The sequence below is a fragment of the Pelobates fuscus genome, chromosome 12 (assembly GCF_036172605.1).
Source record: "Pelobates fuscus isolate aPelFus1 chromosome 12, aPelFus1.pri, whole genome shotgun sequence".
NCBI classification, from domain to species: domain Eukaryota; kingdom Metazoa; phylum Chordata; class Amphibia; order Anura; family Pelobatidae; genus Pelobates; species Pelobates fuscus.
In genome coordinates, this window is record NC_086328.1 from 119,306,409 (window position 1) to 119,325,093 (window position 18,685).

The 18,685-nt window shown below is 42.6% G+C and overlaps 1 protein-coding gene across 4 annotated transcripts in view; it reads right to left on the bottom strand.

Moving 5' to 3' along the window:
- Positions 1 to 268: 268 nt before the first annotated feature.
- The window catches only part of IFTAP (intraflagellar transport associated protein), a 526,063-nt gene continuing 507,646 nt past the window's right edge, over positions 269 to 18,685 (bottom strand). For all 4 annotated transcript variants that reach the window (XM_063438034.1, XM_063438036.1, XM_063438033.1 and 1 more), the window contains exons 6-7: positions 13,336 to 13,448; positions 269 to 845 (exon numbers count right to left, since the gene is read on the bottom strand). In XM_063438034.1, coding sequence (XP_063294104.1) covers positions 681 to 845; positions 13,336 to 13,448 — 278 coding nt within the window. In that variant the 3' untranslated portion in view covers positions 269 to 680. The remainder of the gene's footprint in view (positions 846 to 13,335; positions 13,449 to 18,685) is intronic.

Sequence of the window (18,685 nt, forward strand, 5' to 3'; positions counted from 1 at the left end):
AACTATACATGCATGCACATATTAAAGTGTGTATAGAGGCATGATGAATCTGGAGAGATGTCTCTCCAGTAGGAACAACTGTTGCTAAACTAATGCTCCAGTAACAAGTGGGGAGAGGTCTTAATACACTTAATATTTGATGCACCTTATTTTGGGAGTTATGGAGAATTGGCAAATACATTTCCAATTTTAGTGGAGTTACGAGTTTCACTCTTTGGATATTTTGAGCAAAGTTGCAATACTTTTATCAGTTCTGTGAAATTCACAGTTTAGTGAATAAATCCCGACATATATTAGTTCTAAACAAGAGAGAGGTCTTTTTAAAACAGAAAACGACGACACATTTCCTTATTGATACAACTTCTCTGAAGAGCTTAGAACAGACATAACTCCAGAGTGTCAACTATAAAGATCAGTAATAAGCGATTATTTACCTGCCACTCGGAATCAGGAATGGTTTCTAAACATAGCAAACCGAAGACAAGCCAGTTACTAATTAAGTTACATAACCGCCATATGGTGCAAATCTCTCGATCAATTTCATGTTGTTAATTTCATTTAATCAGTTTTTAGCAGTCTCTCTCCAAAACAGAAGCTGTGCATATTATACTCCTTTTCGGGAAATGTGTAAACATGAGTTAAATATAAATATATAAATACACATGTATCTTCTGCAGTGATCAAGAAATGTGATTTCCAGTCTGTTCGATGGCTCCGTCCGCTGTGCTCTGTTGATTTCTCGATCTTTTGAGGAATTCTAGTTCAGCGTCAGAAAATTTTGGAGTCAGCGCCACTTGGTCATAATCAAATCCCTCCTCCAGCGCAAATGGTTGAACTTCATCGGTCTGCAGGTTGGAAGAGCAAAGAGTTAATTTATATGGAGGCGGATAGCTAAAATACAAAACCAACGTTGGCTTATTTAGCACTGGAGATTTTTGGAGGGTTCTAAAGGCACACTCCAAGCACCATAACCACTGCAGCACGTTTGTAGTTGCTTTGAAATATGTCAAGCATCATTATGATTATTGCATAAATTGCGCTATCCGATGGAAAGACAAGACCCAATTGCTAATTCAAGAAGACACATTTGAGTTACAAGTACAAAAGGTGGTAAAGCCTACAATCCGAAAGAGGGGATTATTCAGTTAAAATGGATTGCTCAGTGTGCTAACAATAAAAGATCTGAAAATATATTTTATTTTAATATCTGTAAACTTGTTATGAGTAGCAAAGATTAGTGGAGACAAAGGCGAGATGAAGCAAGGGAAAGAAGTTCAATGGTTAGTTGACATGCCTTCCTAAATGAGACTTGTAGTTCACAAAATAACTGCAGAATAGCGGTCATTTGTTAACGCACGGAATAGTCTAGAAGTGATGTCTTTGCTGGATGAGAACTCTTACAGTAAGCAATAATACCCAGCACAGACCCTAGTGGTGCCCTGCTCAACCCAGGAGAGCTGATTGGCTATGCTGAGTTGAGCAGGGCACCATTATCCCAGCACAACCGATCATGGTGCCCTAGTAAAAAAGGTAGGTTAGCGCTAATAATACAGTGGATAGGCAGCGACCTTACAGAGGGTAACCCTCTAACCCTCTATGTGAGAAATGTACAACAGGAAAAAAGAAAGGCTGCGCCAAAAGGAAATAATAAAAAAATATAAAAATAAATAAATATGAAAATAAGTTAAAGTAGTCCCAATGAATATCAGAGGTAGAATAGACTTAGTCACTGATTCCGCTGGTATAGTATCTTCTCTGTTTATAGTAGTTCAAATCGTCTTGTGATATGGAAGACACAAGAAGAGAGGACCAATCGTGCGGAGTGTATAAGGTGAATATAAGTATTACACTCACATTTAGATGAGCTATGGCCAGCTCAGGTATAACAGGCATACAGCGGAATAATCCCCGCTTATAGGATATGTGGATGCTTGTCCTCCGGAAGGTAATGATGTCCAACTCTCAGGAGAAGAGGAAGATAAAAACAGCAAATAGTGCTCTCTGATGATACGATGTAACAGTAGATAAAATAAAAAAAATATATACTCACAAATGGAGTGCAGACCTCACTGCACTCTGGAAATAGCGTTGGTGGTATAATCCCCACCTCAGGATAAGTATGGAAGATAAGTAAAATGCCAGGAAAAAATTAAATTAAATAAAAATAGTGTGTAAAAAGATAATGGCACAAGAATATAGCCAAAAATAATTTATTATATAAAATACACAATATTATAATATTGTGTATTTTATTTAATAAATGATTTTTGGCTATATTCTTGTGCCATTATCTTTTTACACACTATTTTTATTTTTTCCTGGCATTTTACTTATGGCATCCACATATCCTATAAGCGGGGATTATTCCGCTGTATGCCTGTTATACTTTTTTCCTGTTGTACATTGATCATGGTGCCCTGCTCAACCCAGCACAGACCCTAATGGTGCCCTGCTCAACCCAGGAGAGCTGATCATGGTGCCCTGCTCAACCCAGCACAGCCGATCATGGTGCCCTGCTCAACCCAGCACAGCCGATCATAGTGCATGGTGCCCTGCAAAACCCAGCACAGCCGATCATGGTGACCTGCTCAACCCAGTAAAGCCATTCATAGTGCCCTGCTCAACCCAGCAAAGACGGTCATGGTGCCCTGCTCAACCCAGCAAAGACGGTCATCATGCCCTGCTCAACCCAGCACAGCCGATCATGGTGCCCTGCTCAACCCAGCAAAGCTGATCATGGTGCCCTGCTCAACCCAGCACAGACCCTAATGGTGCCCTGTTCAACCCAGCACAGCCGATCATGGTGCCTTGCTCAACCCAGCACAGGCGATCATAGTGCCTTGCTCAACCCAGCACAGCCGATCATGGTGCCTTGCTCAACACAGCACAGCCGATCATGGTGCCCTGCTCAAACCAGCACAGCGAATCATGGTGCCCTACTCAACCAAGCACAGCCAATCATGGTGCCCTACTCAACCCAGCACAGCCAATCATGGTGCCCTGCTCAACCCAGCACAGCTGATCGTGGTGACCTGCTCCACCCAGCACAGCCAATCATGGTGACCTGCTCAACCCAGCAAAGCCGATCATGGTGCCCTGCTCAAACCAGCACAGCAGATCATGGTGCCCTGCTCAACCCAGCACAGCCAATCATGGTGCCCTGCTCAACCCAGCACAGCCAATCATAGTGCCCTGCTCAACCCAGCACAGCCGATCATGGTGCCCTGCTCAACCCAGCACAGCCGCTCATGGTGTCAGGTTTATATTGATCCAGCACGCAGAATAGTATCACACCCTAGAACTAAGGGTAACATCTTACCGGGCCTTAGAAACCCCGGACTTAGCGTAACCGAGAATAGTCAGAAAACTAGCCGAGGTCAGGGACACAGAACGAGACACAGCGATAAGGAAAAGCCAAAAGTCAAGGGTACCAGAAATCAGGGAAGTCAAAACGAAGCCAAAGTCAAAAAACAGAAAAACACGATCAGGAACACACTCTCGCATAACCATCTAAGGGAAACCACGACAGGGCAATGAGCTAAGGAATAAGTGAGTTTAAATAACCCTCTGCAGATCCGAGTGGCAGTACCTAGCCTTTGACCCCAAAACGTGTGTGTGCGCATTTTTTGCGTAATGTCACCCGCATATCAACATTGTCTTTACCGTGGACGGACGTGGGGCTATATAATTGCTTGGGTCTGCAGCGACCGGTGTGCACCGTCATGCCGCAAAAGCCAGGCATCATTGCAGAAGACTGCCGAGCGGCATTCCCCTCGATTTTCAGAAGGTAATTATCTCAGTTTTTGCCACCTGGAGACGAAGGATACGTGACACATGGTGACCTGCTCAACCCAGCACAGCCGATCATGGTGCCTTGCTCAACCCAGCACAGACCCTCATGGTTTCCTGCTCAACCCAGGCTAGCTGACCATGGTGCCCTGCTCGACGCAGCACAGACCCTCATGGTGCCCAGCTCAACCCAGCACAGCCGATCATGGTGACCTGCTCAACCCAGCACAGCCGATCATAGTGCCCTGCCCAACCCAGCATGGCCGATCATGGTGACCTGCTCAACCCAGCACAGCCGATCATAGTGCCCTGCCCAACCCAGCATGGCCGATCATGGTGACCTGCTCAACCCAGCACAGCCGATCATAGTGCCCTGCCCAACCCAGCATGGCCGATCATGGTGACCTGCTCAACCCAGCACAGCCGATCATAGTGCCCTGCCCAACCCAGCATGGCCGATCATGGTGACCTGCTCAACCCAGCACAGACGATCATAGTGCTCTGCTCAACCCAACACAGCTGATCATAGTGCTCTGCTCAACCCAGCACAGCCATGGTGCCCTGTTACTGCAAACATAGACCTTCAGGGTGCCCTGCTTTTCCCAATGCAGACGCTAAGTGCACACTGCTGTTTCCAAGCACAGATTGGCATGGTGCCCTGTTACTGCAAAATAAATTCACATGATGAAATGGTGCACTGTTACTGCCAGCACAGACCCTCGTAGTGCCTTGCTACTCTCAGTAGAGGCTAATATGGTGCCCTGTTACTCCCAGTCCAGGTTTATATGGTGCCCTGTTACTCCCAGTGCAGGTATATATTGTGCCCTGCTGCTCCCAGTCCAGTTATATATGGTGCCCTGTTACTCCCAGTCCAGTTATATATGGTGCCCTGTTACTCCCAGTCCAGTTATATATGGTGCCCTGTTACTCCCAGTCCAGTTATATATGGTGCCCTGTTACTCCCAGTACAGTTATATATGGTGCCCTGTTACTCCCAGTCCAGGTTTATATGGTGCCCTGTTACTCCCAGTACAGGATTATATGGAGCCCTGTTACTCCCAGTACAGGATTATATGGAGCCCTGTTACTCCCAGTACAGGATTATATGGAGCCCTATTACTCCCAGTACATAATTACATGGTGCCTTGTTACTTACAGTAATTAATGGTGTCCTGTTACTCCCAGTACAGGTTTATATGGTGCCCTGCTACTTCCAGTACATTATTATATGGTGCCCTGTTACTTAAAGGATCACTATAGGGTCAGGAACACAAACATGTATTCCTGACCCTATAGTGTTAAAACCACCATCTAGCCCCCCTGGGCCCCTCATGCCTCCATAAATATAGTAAAAATCTTACTGTATTCAAGCCTGAAGCTGTAACTCTGCATGCTGTTAGACTCAGAAAAACAAGCAGTCTGCTGACATCATCAGAAGTGGTAGCCTGATCCAATCACAGTGCTTCCCCATAGGATTGGCTAAGAAAGAGGCAGATCAGGGGCAGAGCCAGCATGATTCAAACACAGCCCTGGACAATCAGCATCTCATAGAGATGAATTGAATCAATGAATCTCTATGAGGAAAGTTCAGTGTTTGCATGCAGAGGGAGGATGCATTTTAGGCAGCCATGACCCAGGAAGGATCTCTAACAGCTATCTGAGGTGTGGCCAGTGAAATTATCACTAGGCTGTAATGCAAACACTGCAAGGCAATGATTCTACTCACCAGAACAAATTCAATAAGCTGTAGTTGTTCTGGTGACTAAAGTGTCCCTTTAACCCCTTAAGGACCAAACCTCTGGAATAAAAGGGAATCATGACATGTCACGTGTCCTTAAGGGGTTAAAGCATTATATGGTGGCCTGTTACTCCTAGTACAGATTTATATGGAGACCTGCTATTCCCAACACAGACCTCCATGGTGACCAACTATTCCCAGTGTAAACCCCCATGGTGAGTGGTTATTCCTAGGACCGACTGCCAGCACCATTTTGGTCCTAGCTCAGACCTACAGAGTGTCCCCATACCCCCATGTGATACATACACCATCAAAGTGCCTCTCTACACACCACAACCTGCCAGTGTCATAATATATCATGCAATGACAGATAAATTCTTCATATTTTTAACCTGCTGAATTTTTAGCCCAATAGGAAAAGCATAAACTAGCATGTCATTTACCAGCTTCAATCCAAAGACATTTTACAATGAGCTGCCACCAGAGACGTGAATAACACAGTAATAGGAATCTAAATGCTAATCTGCTCTTAACAAAATACATTTAAGTGTTCGCTATTAAAACGTTAGCGCAGTGTCACTAATTAAAATGAATGCCTCTCCTGCTTAATAACAATTCAGAGCCCGAGAAGGAAAAGGACTCGAGCAAATCAAATGGCCTCAATATGAAAATTGTCTATTTATAAATAGTGCATAAATCCATTTGTATCGGCGGCTGGATATTATTATGCAGACTGAAATGCAATAAATGTGCTCTCGAAATTTATGAACCTTTCTCCTCTGCTTTTTGAAACACTTCATCTGCTGAGCTTTGCACGACTACAAGAGGAAGAATAAAAAATGAATGAGATTTTGCTGGTTGGAACCAGCTGAAATATACAGAAAAGAGAGTGTTAAAAGGTGATACATGAGACAGTTTAGTAGGACACTCAGAGCACCACAGCAACTTCCTGGCATAGGTTATGGTGCAACGAGGTCCCCTGTCTTGTCTTTCTACATAAACATACTTGTCAACTGTCTAAAATCTGGCAGGGCAGTCCCAAATTGTGAGAAAGCATTTGTTTAGACCCTGAGGAGCCAGGCAAGGCCTAGGCAGAACAGGGACATGTGTGTGTGAGGGGAGTGTATACAGAGGAATGTAGTAAAGTGGTCTTGGGATGGGGGTGGAGTAGTAAGGGGTAGATGGGTGGGCTTGTATAAATAGGTTGCCATCTTGCAGGGTAGCAGTCATCTTAATTATCAGTTGGGAACAGCGTCCCGGCCTCCCTCCCCTTATTTGTTTCATGTTTGTTTGTTTGTGTGTTTTGTCTGTCACAGTTTGGTTGCCCAGAGGGCATGTGGATGCCCAGCTGACATGGTCGGAGCCCACCGGACATTTGGTCGCCCTTCGGGCGTTGTGGGTACAGTTATGGATAACGGACGTGCCCACTGAGCCAATAAGCGGCTAGTGGTTAGCATTACCAAATGGAAGGCCCAAGACGAGGGGGGAGGGGCAGCTGCCCTAAGTTATGTTTGGTTGGCAAGGTGGTACTCAGTGACGTATCTATTTACTGAGTAATTATGTATATCGTTATGTATTTTATGTTATAAAGTTACAGTTAAAAGCTTTATATATTTATATTTTAATAAAGCTGTGGCCTATTTTAATCCAAAGCAAGTCTGTTGTGGTTCATTTTGGGAAACAAGAGGTTGGGGTGGTTTATCAATGGTGAAGGTTTATGCACTTACACAGTTACCCTCTACCTACGCACATGCTGTTTAAATAATTTAATAAATACAGTCATGACGTAAGCAATATTCAAAAGAAACATCACATATACAAGAAGTAAAGAGAAAGGATAGGTACTGCATAAATGGGAAAAGCATACTGATGAAGGAAGGAAGATAGTGCAAATTCAAAGATAAGGACAAAGGGGAGAAAATCTATAAAAGTAGGTAGATTAGTGGTTAAGGAAGCCAGCTTCACTCAGTATCTCATGTTCGATTCCCGTCAACGTCACCCGAGTCTTTCAGCCTTCCATGGTAGATAAAATGAGGACTATTAAAAAGTTAATAATCACATCAAGACCCCAGGACGTACATGGAAACTCATTCAAGCTAAATGTGCCTTATATGGTTAAATAAATTCATATTATTGTTATATATTTTTAATCTATAATATTATAATCCATATAATGCCCACTCTAACAGAGAATGCACAAATCTCCTACAATAGAATAACTTAGAAAATGCAGAAAATACATGCTGAGAATGATCAGAACTTCATATGCTCAAATGACAATCCCTTACTGATCTGGACATTCTTCCAGTTAAATGTGAACTTGAACTACTTTTAATATTTATCAAAGATCTCTCTTGTTAAGGACAAGGGAAGGAGATATTTGAAAGTATAATTTCCCATAGCCTAAGTAGAGTGCCATGGTTCGCCTTAAGGAAGGCTGAGCAACTTGGGAAAGGTGATCCAAAAACATTGGAGTGGCCAACATTACCCGTCACCACTCTAAATGCAGCCATTTTCACTGCCCTATAAAAGGAGTGCAGGACAATTGTATTGAAACACCCCAAACTTAAAGGAACGCTCCAAATACCAAAACAACTAGTGTTCACTGTAGTGGTTACGGTGCCATGAGTGCTCTGGAGCGCACGCACACACACACTTCACCCCACTGTAAGTAGTCCTGAGCAGTAATTTCCATTGATTCTTCTGAGGCATGCAGGCGGGCAGTGGCACCCAGTGTACCCCAGGTAAGACTGCTTATAATAGGGTGACACCAGGGCACCCTTTGCACCATAACCACTACAGCAATCTTGGAGTGTTCTTTTAATTCATGAAAACTTTGGAGTGGCTTCATTAAGCTCAATCGGGGCCAGTCAAAACTCTTCCTTAGTAGTAATTGGTCATTGAGGTAGAAAATTGTTCCTGGGTAAAATAAATGTGAATAGAGCAGTTTAAAAATCTAGTAACTTTGCAATGTCCCTTGGATGCCACCCTAGTATACAGAGTTTGGAAAATTTTGTAGACAACAGTTACACCTGTTTAATTTCTGTAAGGGGACAAAATATGGGTTTCTATAGAACCTCTGGATACAGACAGACAATATGAGAGATGGGTATATAAAAGTAAATGTTGTGTCAACAGGTGCGTAGCTGGGTTTGAAAAATGTAGGCAAGATTTAAACTGGTAACACTATTAAGAAAAGAAAAAAAAAGACACTATGTAGGATCCTCAGTGGGGAGCAATGTGTCAACCTAAGCCTCAGATGTAAGTGTGTATATATTCAAATGTCTACTCAGGTCAATGTCCAATAACAACGAAAACACATACACAAAAACAAGGTAACCACTCTCATATGGAGGGCATGTGGGGTCAAGATGGACCATGTGGAATTGGTGGGTTAGAGAAGCAAAGAAGGAACACGGGGAAACATATGGGGCTTGAAAAGGACAATAGCATATGTATAGGCATGTGAAGGATGGCATTTTTATTTATTTATTTTAAAGTTGATGATTAATATAAAGGTTTAATGCAATATATTCTCCACCCTCTAGCACTTAATAACTGTATCTAGTGATGTCATTCCGTTCGGTGAGAGCCCATTACAGACCCTGTGCACATCACACGTTATTTGACTTGTTATTAAAGAGGTTACTGGAATTAATTTAGCAAATGTCTGTGTATATTTATTACTTTTGAATTGCCCCATGGGATAAATAGCTGGCGTTGTACTTCTTCTGCGGGAGGAAAAGCAATTTCTGAGTTTCAAAACATCCAGAACACTAAAGTCGCTGCTACATCCTCCATTTCTCCCCGGGGACTATTTAAATGCTGCAGATGAATTCCCAGAGAGATTTAAACTTAACTGGGAAACGCTTATAGAAAAGCAAAATATGTCCATGACACAATAAATCAAATCTATTTTTACAGCACAAACACCCCCGTGACATGTTCCTCTCACTGCTGCAGAGAGAACCTGGAGCAATTCACCTAATGACTATACAGAGCATGTTAGGTCTCCTGCTATTGTCCTCTATCTAAATCAGTAATCGTACTAGGCTGGGGTGTGCAGGACGACACGGTCTAATCCCCATTCTCTCTGCCCAGCCTTAGCCATTCTGCTCCTTTGATGCGTTCTACCTTTCGTGTTGTTTATATAAGAGACAACATAACACCCTGCTCCATTTTTGCAACCACGGATAGATTGCCTAACCTGCCCTGAATTAATTTTTCTCTCATTCTGCCTTAAATCTGCTCTCTCTTCCATCCTGCCATGCATGCTAGGGAGAGAGAGAGAGTTCTTTATCCTGCCCAAAACTCTCCTCTCATTGTGTTCATTAAAACTGTTCTCTTCCCAACCAACTCTTCTCTTGTGCTGAACTCCCTCTATAACCCATCAACCCTTCCTGAACACAGAAAATAACACACAACTATAGTTCAGCGCTTCTGAAGATGATTACAGTCCAGAGGCAGCTCAAACACCAAGGACGGAGTCTCTCTTGTCCGGTTAAAAGCTGGGTAAAACAGGAGGTTGGTGTAGCGCCTAAACAGCCCTTATCAGGGAGTATATAACGAGAAGAAGAGAAAAAAAGCAGAAAAAGCTAATAGTGTAGTATGTAAAACTGAAGTTGGTATAAATATGATAAAAAATGTGCACTCACGCTTTTTTGGAGCTTCAATGCAGCTCCAACTTATGCGCCTGGGTGGAACGATCCCTACCTAAGGATCATGAGCAGTGCTGATTCTTCTTTTGATAGTATTAGTGGAAGGTATCCTCATATAAATAAAAAATATAAAAAGCAGTATATTCGGACCATGGACCAAGGGTAGGTATAAATATAAAATGTACACTCACATGTAGTGGAGCCGTAAATATGGCTCCAAATCAGCATATGAAGTGGTATGATCCCCACTCATGGAAATGGGTGTAGACAAACTTTCTCCTTGGGAGTATATATATATATTATATATATATATATATATATGGGGGGAAAAAACTAATAAAACCACAATAGTCTACACTGTAAATATGGAGTGTAAAACACAATAAAAAGATAAAAAAAACCTACTCACATGCTTTAGAGCAAAGTGCGGTTTACTCAATCCAATACGCTTAAGTAGTATTATCCCCACCAAGGATATAGTCCAAAGATCCAGCAGCAGCAAAAGCAGGTCCAATAAAAAAAACACTTTAATGTTAAAAAACAATAAAAACTAATAAAAAGGTTAAAAAAATAGATAAAACAATAGCAGAGGGGATTATACCACTTCATATGCTGATTTGGAGCCATATTTACAGTTCCACTACATGTGAGTGTACATTTTATATTTATACCTACCCTTGCTCCATAGTCCGAATATACTACACTATAATATGCTTTTTATCTTTTTTATTTCTATGAGAGTGCCTCCCACTAATACGATCAGAAGAAGAATCAGCAATGCATTTTATCCTTAGGCGGGGAACGTTCTGACCAGGCGCATAAGTTAAAGCTGCATTGAAGCTCCAAAAAAGTGTGAGTTCACACATTTTTTATCCTATTTATACCAGCTTCAGTTTTACATACTACACTATTAATTTATTCTGCTCTTTTTCTATTCTTTTCATTATATACTCCCTGATAAGGACTGTTTAGGTGCTATACCAACCTAAACTGTCTGCACCAGTTCTCCTCCATCTTGCTCCAAATTCCCCTCCCCCCCATCTTTTCCAACTACCCTGTGAACTTCAGATTCCTTTTTCCAAAACAACAGATAACAAATCACATCCCCTCCTCCCCCCCATCCCCCAAGCAAATAAAAACACACAATCACATCCCAGTATATTGTGTTTTATGTGACCTTAAAACAAGTTGAGTCCTGGCAACCCCAGACAAAGTAAATGCATTTGCCTTAATGTATACAAACTTTGACAAGGCCTCAACCTGTTGCAGATTCACTCCACACTCTCAGCCAGTATTGTGGGAGCTATAATTAATTTAAAGCTGAATTAAACTATTTAATTCCCCTACTTTAACCCGTTTGTGTCACTATACCCCACTCCCTCTAGCATGTAAGCTCATTGAGCAGGGCCCTCAACCCCCTCTGTTCCTGTACGTCCACTGGTCTGATCTCAATTATGTGTCTGTTAGTCCACCCATTGTACAGTGCTACGGAATTTGTTGGCGCTATATAAATAATAGAATAATAATAATAATAATAATAATAATTGTTGCATTGCATGAGATGCATAAAATACTGCAGCAGTTACAACACATGTCTAGCACCTACATTTCTCATAGCCACATCTATCTGCGTTCTCCCTGGTAGTTGCTGATGAAGAGATAAAATTGTGTGTGGCAAACCAAGGATACACGTGAAAGCAGAACTGTCACTACTCTGGTATTGGCAGTTGCTTGTTCCCCAAAATCAGTAAACACTATTGCATCATTTATCAGGGAAATAATAAAGCTGAGGTAAATAAAAAAATTAAAAAATTAAATCGTACTTATTTACTTACTCTGGACCGCTATTATGTAGTGGGCTTAACTGTCCCATAATGCCTCAGTCATGCTCATGCGCAATCTGATATCTACACAGAAATTACTACAAAGGGCTTGCGCTCCCCGGCATTCCTTCAGTAGCGCAGTACATGTACAGCGTGCAAATAATTAAAATTGGACTGCGTGAGATTTTTTTTTATTTTTTAAATAATAGTATAACAAAGAGCTAACACTCTATCCAATTGTTCAAAAATGTGTCAGCTCTGCTTTAGTCTTACATACACAGAAAAAAACATTAACACTCTGATAATTATGGCGATGAGAAAGAAATCCCCTGGCAATGAAATAGTTACTAATAAAATATATTTGAGACTGTCCAGCAGAGATCTTTGTCCTGCTCATTTCTGTTTAATAATTCCATGGGCTGTACTTAATGGATTTTTTTTATTTAAAATTATACAGAACTAAGCACTGCATTATAATTCACTCATTATACTCTAAAGTTATAAAATATTCTGCAGCGCCCTGTGATAAGATCTGCTTAAAATAAAGATTTCCTCAATTTGTTTTTATGTATTTGTATAGGTTTTAAAAGACTTAGGGAGGAGTAAAAAATGCTAGCAGGAAAGTTTTAATTATATCAATAATGCATTTATTTTGGGGAGACGTGGTGACGTTTCAATTATATAAAGTTTTAAATTATAAAAAATAATACAATAATACCACTACAGATAATACCATAATACCATAAGTACTGTAGTAGTTATGGTGCTGCATCACTCGGCACTATACTCTGGTTCTGTGTCGAACTGTTTTTGATTGTTTACATAGAAACCAAGGCTGCCCAAGAGATCCAGCTCTGGCTCAGAATATTGCTGTTTCCGGAAGTTGTACTTCCACAATTCCAACCATATCTGAATGGAACTCATTGGTGGGACATACTTCTAACACAGTGGGGTAGGACTAGCAAAGTACCTGTGACAATAAGTGTCTAGCAGATTTTGAAATATTTTTTCCTCCCCTCTATAAACCTGCAGTACTACAAATGGGCAGCAGGGTCATCTGTAAATAGACATTACCTGGGCATTTATAAGAATGCACTATGAGGGTTAGTTACTATAGTGATACTTGTTGGTAATTCAAAGTGAATTTAAAATTTAAGGCAAAAATAGTTGGAATTAGAAACTTTCTCTAAATCATATATGCTACCAGATTGTCTGTGTTGGTAAACAATTTGTATAACCCTGTATTCTTCATTCACCCCTTCTTACATTCCAATAGATTACAGAGCCACGTCCAACTGGAAACCAGGACCCCCTATGCATACCATACCTGATGTATTGTAGGATTCTGTTGGCTCTCAGCAGACATCTGAAATTCCAAGCAGGTATTCCTTGAGAAGGATGGAAAGTAACGAGTTACCTCTGCCTCTCCAGGGAACAGCTCTGTGGACAATAGATAGTTATTATCTCAAGTCTCGTTAACCCTTGCCTTTTATTATCAATTGTCAGACAAATTCCTCAGAGTAAAAGACCTCAGATGTTCCATTATCGATTACCGTTAGAACATCTTTCTAAAGACTAGTCAACGTGGAGTCATTGTAGCTCTGCCTCTCCTCCCTGACCGTGTCCGCAGAGGTTGAAAGGAAACCATTGGGGTGTTTACTCACAAATAGCCAAGTTCCATTGAATTGAGCAAAAAGTAGCACATTTTCTATTAAAGGAACACTATGGTCACCTAAATTACTTTAGCTAAATAAAGCAGTTTTAGTGTATAGATCATTCCCCTGCAATTTCACTGCTCAATTCACTGTCATTTAGGAGTTAAATCACTTTGTTTTTGTTTATGCAGCCCTAGCCACACCTCCCCTGGCTATGATTGACAGAGCCTGCATGAAAAAAAAACTGGTTTCACTTTCAAACAGATGTAATTTACCTTAAATAATTGTATCTCAATCTCTAAATTGAACTTTAATCACATACAGGAGGCTCTTGCAGGGTCTAGCAAACTATTAACATAGCAGGGGATAAGGAAATCTTAATTAAACAGAACTTGCAATAAAAAAAGCCTAAATAGGGCTCTCTTTACAGGAAGTGTTTATGGAAGGCTGTGCAAGTCACATGCAGGGAGGTGTGACTAGGGTTCATAAACAAAGGGATGTAACTCCTAAATGGCAGAGGATTGAGCAGTGAGGCTGCAGGGGCATGTTCTATACACCAAAACTGCTTCATTAAGCTAAAGTTGTTCAGGTGACTATAGTGTCCCTTTAAAACAAAATTGTTGTAGGAGTTGAACTTTTATGCACATGTTTTTGGCTAGACATCCAACTCGAAGTTTAATGAATGAATCTTTTACACCAGTTCTACTAAGGAAGGACAGATATGTGGCATTCCAAAAAGTGTCGGATTAATGTTTTCAGATGATAGCTCCGCTTTAAAAAGTCTATAAAGGGCAGAATATAGCATCTTTTATTTTCAGCATCAACCATCTTCTAAAAAGCTCCAGCACTGTATTGTCCAGCAGAGACAGTGTGTTTTAAAATGAAGCTTTTTTTTAAAATGAAACGGTAGTTAAAGCAAGTTAAAGTGCTTTAAGTGTTTGGAGTATTCCTTTAACATGCCAGTAATGCTTTGATGAAAATTCTGCAGAAGTAACATATTGTAAGATATTTCATTCTCATCCTAGTAGACTACAAACAGTTATACCAGTTATAATTAATAGTGTTCCAGAGGTTTGCGAACTCCATTTAACATGATGCTAACCCAGGTTCCTGGGTACCACAGTTCGCAGTGACTTCCTTATAGTATCCCCAAATGAAAGCACCATCATCACTTTGTGATCTACAAATATGGATCACTTGAAAGGTAGTTACTAATTTTCCTTATCCCTTTATTTAACAAATATGAGTTTGTGGGGCATGAAAAATAACATTAAAATGTAGAAAGCCCACACCTCTTCATCCTGCAACTGAGAGCTTCAATCTTAGCTTCCTGTCAATCATTGTTCTAAGCTCTGTTTGTCCTCTGCACTTGACATTCGACATAAAGGAAGTTTTTTAGAAAAGAGAAATTAAACATTTTTCTTTTTTGCCTCTTCATTTGCAATGTCAGTTCTGGTGCTGCCTTATCTGAACTGGATTGTGATGTAATTTGATAAATATTTAATATAAACATAAAAGTAACACAAGTTATAGGTGATTTTTAACGTTTCATTCAATGGCGCATAGTTTTCCTTTAATAGAACAGTTTCACTTATCAAATTCTAGCTAATAGCCTTGAGGATGCGGATATTGTCCTTTCTGGGTAACTCTGGCTCAATTCGTCTTTAGCCTTCCAAAAACTTGACATTTCTGTAAGGTTATGGACTAACCAACAAAAACGGTATACTTTAACTATTATTAATGCCTTGATTTATTTTAGAAAAATGATGGGTTCTGTGGCGAAACCAGCTTCGCCACTGTGAACTGGAGAGGCCTGGCTGCTGGCCTCCTGCCCGCTGACTATGGCCCCTGGACGTGTCGCACTTTAGAAACTATATTTGGGCAGGTAATAATTTGTATTGCTGCTGCTGGCCCTTTAAAAGCAGCGATGGACATATTGGAACTTTTGGGACTACTGTACCTTTAAGACTGTGGAGCGTAGTACAGTAATCCTGCCTTTAATACTTTAATGTCATGTATGTATTGTTGTATGCAGTTACCTGGGTTATATATATGTACAGCATTCATCTGATTGTTCGGTAGAATCACTCCATTCATTATATTGAGGAAACTACCGAACTACCAGACCACCGAGGACTAAGTGTGGCCCCAATTACCGTTTGCAACAATGTTGCAAACGGGTAATTGGCAATCCATGTAATGTATTCTTTGTCCTCTGGGTGGCCGCCATTCGGGAAACAAACACGTGGCGGCGGCCATCTTAAACTACCGAACAGCGGTGTTTTGCCGTCGAGTGTCTAGAACTAAAATCGGACACTTGACTAGGCAAACACCGCTGAGACCTCCATACTTCCAGAAATTCGTATGGAAACTATCGAATGACCCGCCGTTCGGTAGAAAGAACCCCATAAACAAGGGAATTCATTCAAACCCTCTCCAGGCTCTATAACACAGGCAATTCGCCTGTTTTCATTCCCTTGTTTGTGACCGACCGCAGGGCCAAAATGCATGGAACTGTTTTCGGATACTTTACCCATGCGGTCGGTCAAATCTTTGGAACCCCATATCTCACGAACCATTCATCCGAATTACTTGAATTTTGGATATGTTGTCCCCCTGAATAAGGGCTATCCAGCGATGCTGGATTTAAAGGTGTACCCCGGGTTTTGGGGTACATCCAGAACTTGGCTGAAAAAGTGTACCGGATAATTGAGTTTAATGTTATCTGAGGGGAGGGGATGTGTGGGCTGAACCATGTATGTGATTGGTTAATTTCATCCTCCCCCTGGGAGTGTCCTGTATGTACTTGTTTGTAATAAAAGCCAGACTGGGTGTCCCAGTCCAGAGTTCTTGCTTAACCCTCAAAGCGATGTGTCGTCTCGGTCTTTGGGGGAATGGGATTATATGCTGACTGCCAAGAGTGTAAGCCGATGTCTGCTTTTCTTGTTCAGCTGTTCCAGTGTTCGTGTGGTTCCAGTCGGGAGAATGGTGTTTGCAGTAGCTGCCTGTGCATCTGGAAAGGGGATTATCGCCTAAACTGGGTTTTATCCTCTTGTAAGTGAAACGGTCCGTTACAATTGGTGGCAAGCGGCGGGATCGTTCCTACAAACAGAGGGACAGCTACAGACAATACCATTTCTGGATTACAAATTGAGGGCAACGCTAGTATCCGTACAGCGACCCTATCTACAAAGGAACTCAGAAAATGGAGAGGAGGCTTCGGGATGTAATGTCCAGTTACGTAGGCGTGTGGTCTGGAGTAGTCCCAGAGGAGCTCAGGTTGATGTACAGACAGAGGGCCAGAGCCGAATTATGGGACAAAGCCATGGAAGAAGTACCGTATTCACGAGGGGAGCAGCGCCGCAGCAGAAGGCAGCAAATCCTGGCTAGAATGGCAGAGCGGATGCCCCTCCTGAGAAACCAGACCACAGGAAAGTGGGTGACTAGACTCGAGATTCTAGTATACGCAGAACTGACGCTCGACAACGCGTACCAGGCGCTACAGTGGTACGCGGCTCAGTGTGTCCCCAGGATGGCAGAGTATGAGTTCCCAGAAGGCGGAGAATACACTGGCCCCGGTCTATTTTGGGATAATAGTGGTGACGAGGACTTTGGGGAAGATGCCGACTATCGTTTTTGGGACCTGTACGGCATCCGAGAGAACATGCTGGGTCTCTTTGGCGCTGTGGACCTCGAGGCAGACCTACGATATTTGGTCACCAAGGAATGGAACCTGGAGGGGGATTACCTGCGACTCATCAATGAGGCCTGGGAAGAGACAACCGGTCCTCCCGCCCAACAGCAACCAGCAGTACCCGAGGTAGCAGAGTTCCTAGACTGGTCCTGTGAGCAACCCCAGGGAGATGAAGGTGTCGTCCTTCCTCCCCAGCGGCAGGCTGAGTTACAGGGGGCAGAGGTTGTTGTTCCTGCCCCCCAGCAGCAAAGTGATGTGCCGGGAGGGCAGTGTGAAGTGAAGGGAGAGGAGAGCAGCGTCCTCCCTCCCCAGCGGCAGTGTGTACCCCAGGGAGATGAAGGTGTCGTCCTTCCTCCCCAGTGGCAGCGTACACCCCAGGGAGATGAAGGTGTCGTCCTTCCTCCCCAGCGGCAGGCTGAGTTACAGGGGGCAGAGGTTGTTGTTCCTGCCCCCCAGCAGCAAAGTGATGTGCCAGGAAGGCAGTGTGAAGTAAAGGGAGAGGAGAGCAGTGTCCTCCCTCCCCAGCGGCAGGGTGTGTCTCAGGGAGCAGAAGGTGCAATCCTTTCTCCCCAGCGGCAGTGTGTACCCCAGGGAGCTGATGGTGTCGTCCTTCCTCCCCAGCGGCAGTGTGTACCCCAGGGAGCAGAAGGTGCCATCCTTTCTCCCCAGCGGCAGTTTGCCATCCAGAGAGAGGAACTTGTTACACCCTCTCTCCCACGGCAACCTAACCCACCAAGGGGAGATGTTAAGCCCCACAACTGTGCAGATGGGACCGTAGTCTCTGGTACCCTGTTAGTCTAATTGGCAAAGGGGAGAAATGTGGCAAAACCAGCTTCGCCACTGTGAACTGGAGAGGCCTGGCTGCTGGCCTCCTGCCCGCTGACTATGGCCCCTGGACGTGTCGCACTTTAGAAACTATATTTGGGCAGGTAATAATTTGTATTGCTGCTGCTGGCCCTTTAAAAGCAGCGATGGACATATTGGAACTTTTGGGACTACTGTACCTTTAAGACTGTGGAGCGTAGTACAGTAATCCTGCCTTTAATACTTTAATGTCATGTATGTATTGTTGTATGCAGTTACCTGGGTTATATATATGTACAGCATTCATCTGATTGTTCGGTAGAATCACTCCATTCATTATATTGAGGAAACTACCGAACAACCAGACCACCCAGGACTAAGTGTGGCCCCAATTACCGTTTGCAACAATGTTGCAAACGGGTAATTGGCAATCCATGTAATGTATTCTTTGTCCTCTGGGTGGCCGCCATTCGGGAAACAAACACGTGGCGGCGGCCATCTTAAACTACCGAACAGCGGTGTTT